At 48.4% G+C, this 6,000-nt stretch overlaps 1 protein-coding gene across 4 annotated transcripts in view; it reads right to left on the bottom strand.

The window, feature by feature from the left end:
• Positions 1-1,359: 1,359 nt before the first annotated feature.
• ASTN1 (astrotactin 1) overlaps positions 1,360-6,000 on the bottom strand; it is a 289,500-nt gene continuing 284,859 nt past the window's right edge. For all 4 annotated transcript variants that reach the window (XM_080647395.1, XM_080647393.1, XM_080647392.1 and 1 more), the window contains one exon: positions 1,360-3,785. In XM_080647395.1, the coding sequence (XP_080503521.1) occupies positions 3,548-3,785 (238 nt within the window). In that variant the 3' untranslated portion in view covers positions 1,360-3,547. The remainder of the gene's footprint in view (positions 3,786-6,000) is intronic.

The following is a 6,000-nucleotide window of genomic DNA, read 5'->3' as shown; positions in this document are numbered from 1 at the left end:
GACATCTCAGTGGCTGGGCTGGTCTGTCTGAGGATATGACCAGATGACAGGGTGTTGGAGGGGGGCGGGGAGTGTACTTGGACTACTGTGACTCCTATGCCAGTCTGCATCCATACTCAGTGATATCAGACTAGGGCGGTGCCCCTTCTCCATGAATGCCAGTAAACTCACGTCACAGGAGCCTTGAGAGTGCACGTGCTGATGTCCAGGCTGAGCAGCAAGGCCTGGGCATGTAAAGATGGCTGTGTCTTCTTGGTCAGTTTTGTTGCATGCAAGGCACCCCCGCCCATCATCATAAGATAAAACGACAGACAGAAAACTTGTTCAGTGAAATGTTGCTGTTAGTTCAGCTCACGCGTCATGAGGACCTTAAACAATAATAACCATTTTATTTATGATGTTGTCTAACTTTTAGGGTCAGGAATCCGGGTTGAGGTTGGCAGGGTGAGTCTTCTCTTTCATGAGACGTTGATAGAGGTTGCTGGGTGGTATGCTTCTGGCAGAGGGTCTGAGATGCTCCGTTCATGTGTCAGGTGCCTCAGGAGGAATGTCTGGAAGGCTGGGCCCAGTGTGCTTACATTATGACCTTGGCCTAGAGGGCTCACATATGACCTCTCCGGCAGGTGGCCTCAGATCTTTGTGATAACACAGGGCACCGAGAGTAAGAATTCCAGAGGAGAAGGTGGATGTCCCAAGGCCTTTATGACTCAGATGTGGAAGTCACCTAGTGTCACTTCTATCGTAATATGTGGTTAAAATAGTCATAAACCTGCCCAGATTCAGGAAGAGAGCCAGCACAACATGCTTCTAGATGGGAGATGTCAAAGAATTTATCGCCATGTTTTAAAACTGCCACAGTCTTCATCTTCTTTTAATAGTAGCTCCTACTTGCAGAGGCTAGAAGGCTCATCATTACTTTGCAGGGGGGCCTACTAAGTGTGCAGACCCTTCACATCCGGTTGTGAAAGATACAGGGAGTGGCGTGAGATGACATCTATTTATAGTTACATTGTAGAGAGAGGAAGATTGTTTGAAATTCTTTGTAATGATGGCTTCAGTGTCTTACTTGCCACATAAAGTGCTACGCTCTGAGATGGAGAACAGCTCATCTTACCCACCAGTGTGTCTTGGGCATGCAGTGTTGTATGCAGTACATTTAAATAGGTGGCAGAGAAAAAGTAAGAATCATCACTAGGTAGTAACATTGTAAGATTATAATTTGCTGTTAAAATCTAACTTTTTCTTTCTGGTTCAGATGACAGGTGATTAGACTTATGTATTTGGAACCTAACATTTAAAACAAACAATTCCCCAGTTGGTCCAACCAGACACTGATTATTTAAAGACACCCACACACTGGACACTTACTAACAGCTTTATTATTTAGTTCCATTTTTAGTAATCGTACAATAATTCTCTTTTAAACAATACTGCTATACCTGAAGTTGGTCAATCATATTCTTTCTTCCTTCTACAATAGTAAAGTGGGGGTTTTTCACACTCAGTTTTTTAATAGAACATTTGAATATCAAGAAATGTGGTTAACTAAAAATAACAAACAGACCAAACTCCGTGGGAAATGACTGCTCTCACGGTGTCCATTCGTGGGGACACCAGGCTGGGTGAGTGTTGGTGGACAGGACCAACTCCCTTAAGACCTGTTTGGCAGCTTGGAAACTAGAGGCTGAATACTGGCTGGTACCATCACCCTCTCTAGGCAGGTGAGTTCCTCCAGACACGCTTTGGGCACTGTCGTCAGGGTGTGGTCGACGTGTCTCTCTAGAGCACAAACCCTCCACTAAAGTCCTTGGGGGATCTTAAGACACTCTGCTGCCCCAGTCATATTGGCCTTACTTTTAACTTGAAAGTAGATGGGACCCAGCTATCGGGGGAGCGGGGTGGGTGTATAAGTGTAGTGTAGGTGGGTGTATATGTGTATGCACATGCCTGGTGCAGAGAGGGGGTCAGAAGGAGGAAGAGAATCCTGGGGAAGGAAGGGACAAAGGGGATGGGTCCCAGACAGGAAGAGCAAAGATAAAACAGATGAAAAGGACTTGGGAGTGACAGTGAGCTTCTTTTATTTTAATAAAAAAGCCAGATGTCACTCCCTGCCCTTACCCTGCCCACCGCTAGGGACAACCTTGGAGCCTCCCGCTGCTGTGTGGACCTGGTTTTCTGCTCAAACTTGAATAAAGGACAGAACACAGTGGCAGCTGCGAAGGTGGCCTTCCCTCGCCACCCCATTGGTAGCTGATGGTGAGAAACTTGCCCCTGAGGCGTCTTAGCTGAGCCCTGCATTGAGCAGGTGGGACAGCCGAGTTTCCTGCAGGCCTTTGCTCTGGGAGGGGTGTCTCTGAGGCCGGGGCAGTCCATCGTGTGCGATGAACTGTGGATCTTTCTATAGAAAGATGTGGATGGGGTGCGAGCGACCTGAGCTCACAGCCATAGCCCAGTCTTCACTCCCAGCATGGGTGGGGACCCCGTGGTCCCAAAGGTGCTCTAGCTACAGAGTTAAAGGTGCACTGGGCTCCCCTCCTGCCCATGGTGGGTGCATCTACTCCTCAGCGAGTGGGAAAGGGAAGGCTCTCTGGGCAGGAACCCATGGAGCTCACAGCTACCGTCCAGACAACACTGAGCACAAGGCTGGCGGGGTAAGCGCCTTGCTCTGCAGCATGCCGGCCTGAACTCACACTGCCGTCCAGACAGAGCAGAGGCGGCATTTGGGACAAGGTACGTACCCTCTCTTTGCTTCAGTTTCCTCATGACTGAAAAGGAGCTCAGAAGAGCACTGGGAGGGTGGGGGCTGTTGTGAGAATTTGGTGACATGTAAAGTACCGAGAGCAGCGTCTGGCGCCTAGTACTCAGTGAATGTGGTCTGTCGTTATTACTGTTCAGAAGAGATCAGCACCGCTCTGTGGCTGGCCTTACATCTTCTCCATGACCTTTCTCTCGTGTTTCCAAATGAGGACCCTGGTCAAGGGCAGGGTAGATGAGTGTGTGTTCAGGCCTCTGAGGTGTGAGGGGACAGCTAAGGCCGTCACTGGTCCACCTGCAAAGTGCTTTCTGCTGGCCGGGCCCCCACTGGTGCCTGTGCCAACGCTCGGGCAGAATCTCTGCCCTCCTGGCAACCAGGTGGGGGAAGAAGATGCCTCTTTCCTATGTGCATCCAGAGAAATGATCTGCAAAGCTAGCAACGTAATGATTGTGGTACGGACGAGGTGCGGGGGTGGGGTGCAGAAGTTTTTTGTGATCGGTAATTACTTCGGTCCACTAAACACTGACGGTGGTACTGGCCCTTCCTGGATGAACCCCATGGAGCGGGGGGAATCAAATCAATTGCAAAACAAGCCCCAAAGAGAGCCGCTGGCTGGCAGGCTGTGTCCTGGTCATGCAGATGGAGAACGTAGTGAAGAAATCCTGCAGGGAGCAAGGGTCGGTTTCTCCCTGGGTTAGATGTCATCCATGGAGGTTTTAATGTTCCATTAAAAAATATTAAAAATCCACAAACCTACCCAGATGTCCCCCTCCTCTCTCCGGCCTCGTGGTGCTAGACGTCTTTGCTGTCCCCATAATCGTTGTAGGGGACGCTGAGGGTCTGCTCCTCACACGTCTTCCTGAGGTCCTGGCTCAGCGCTGACCAGTCAAGTCCATAGGGCTTGATCTCGCTGTAGCGGCAGCCCAGGTACTGGAGGGAGCCACGCCGCAAGCTTATCTTGGGTTCCTGAAGGAGTCTGTTGCACCAGCTGCTGAGCTCCCCAAGCTGGGAAAGGATGAGGCCAGCTTTCCTAGGGGACAAGCATAGAGGTTAGAAAGAGGGGGAGACAGGAAGGCAAGCAGTGTGAGGCCGTACCCTCCGAGGGACCGAGCTGGCCTGGTTTGCTTACTGCTCTATCCTTGGCACTTAGAACAGGGCTCTCCATAGATATTTGTCAAACAAATGAATGAAATACCAGTAATAGGATGGGTGTGCAAAGTGGGGCAGACAGGGACACAAAATGCAGTGAGGAAATTGCTAATATATTCGGTGGGAATGTCTGCCCTTTTAAAACCATAGAGCTGCAGTTTTGAAAGACATTAAATCAGTTTTCTTTAGATGGCAAATAAGGTATTTGTTTGAATAGTTCTTTCAATGCTATTTCTGCACTGAGTAGAAGCAGCTGAAACAGTGATCTTGTGGGGATAGCAAATGTAACTAGCTATGCAGTGTGGAGGTAAATGATTGTGGTACGAACGAGGTCAATAATGCCCTCCATGCACGTTGGCATAGGGTCATTCTTGTGGAAAGTGCAGACTTTCAGGGGCACACATCACCTAATTAACCTGCGGGGAGTTCATGCTCCCTTCCGCCATCTCCTGCAGAGAGGAAGGAGGTCACTGCCATTGAGCCTCAATCAAGGTGGGCAAAGGAGGTAATGAGAGGCACCTGAGCTGTTTGCAGATCCCTGGAAGAGAAAGGAGCAGGGCAGGGCAAGGCCTTCCCACACACTGGAAAGGAGTGATGCCTCTGGGCCAAGGATAGAGTATGATTGCCTGTGCGTGTAGCTTGGGGAAATGGCCCTCCCACCCGCTATCTCACTGGTGTGTGGGCTTCTTCCCTGCATCCTGGTGTGTATCAGAGACGGGAGCTACCTGATAGCTCGCTGGCGTTGACTCTGAACACTCAGGATGTGTGAAGGAGCAGGAATCCTTCACTCACTGTGTTCTTCAGAGACCATGAGAAAGAGTCTATTTGAACAAGCTGGCAAATGCTGTTCTGGGAAGCTCAGCGCAAACTCTGGTAGTCTTTATCAACCGCTAGGATAACTTCTCAGGTGATAAATCATCCCTTCCCATTTAATCAACAATTCCTTCCGGAAAAGGAAGCTACCACACCCCATTTAGAACGAGCTTTCAAAGAACAGTAATCGCTTTCATTTCACTCCTGGCCATGAGCACTGCATTCCTAGGAAGGCACACAGAGAGGGGTGGAGAGGACACAGGAGGAAAGGTGTTGAGCCCCAGCAGCACAGTCAAGGATCTAAGACAGTGTGAGGTCACCAGAAGGGCAGTCACATTTGTTCCAACTTCAATGGTGGGTCAGAGGAAATCTGACCCCCAACCTGCTGACTAAATACCATCTTATGCAGATGGACTCACCTCTGCAGTTTGGCCAAGCAAGCTTTCCAAAAGTCAACATCAACAGGGACTTCGGTGGCCCATCCTCTTAATCTATCCTGCTACATGTCCTGAGTTGGTGGAGGAAAGGGGAGTGAAGGAAGAGGGAGGAGCAGCATCTATATTATCTTTAAGAAATAAACATGCCGTAGCCATCCTTTCCAACAGATGGATTTACTTACCCCCTGAGTCTTTGCAGCTACTTTCATTGCTCACTTTTTAAAAAATAGTAATTAATGTGGGTCTGCCCTTGACCATTTCAGAGCCTGTGGTCTTCTTTCTTACTAGCAATGCAACCAGTGTTGTTATCAAAGTATTTCAACCCTTGGCTCCACCTGGAAGCTTCCATGAGTTGGACTGAACTGAAGGAATCCTTTCTGCTTGCTCACAGGAAGTAGGTATCCAGCAGACCGCTTTTTAATCATTCCCACAAATGGCTCCAAAGTGGGTTGATGTATCTCAAGGCAAGAAAAATATAACTTTTTCTTTCCTGTGGTTCTCCCTGAGATCCATGACACTACGAGTAAAACTTTATTTTCCACAAGCCAATGAAACCACAGTATTTTCAAATCTTATTGAGCCTTGAAAAACTAGTTAAAGGGTCTCCTGGGAGGGAAAAGAGTGTATAGTCAGCAGTAGGTCTTACTACACAGTGAGATCCATATTTCTTCCATTGATCACTTCATTAACCAATTTTCCTCTGACTCTTGAGTTACAAGAGAGAAACTGGCAATCCAAATGCTCTTGGAAATCAAGTAGATATAGGAAATGTTCGTGCTATTCAAACTGTGACATTTATGTGCCCTAACCAGGAACTGTATATATACACCCAATAAGAAGGTATCA

Source organism: Plecotus auritus (genome assembly GCF_963455305.1).
Source record: "Plecotus auritus genome assembly, chromosome: 12".
Taxonomy (NCBI): domain Eukaryota; kingdom Metazoa; phylum Chordata; class Mammalia; order Chiroptera; family Vespertilionidae; genus Plecotus; species Plecotus auritus.
Note: the sequence above shows the minus strand (reverse complement) of the source record. Positions and strands in the feature narration are given on the sequence as shown.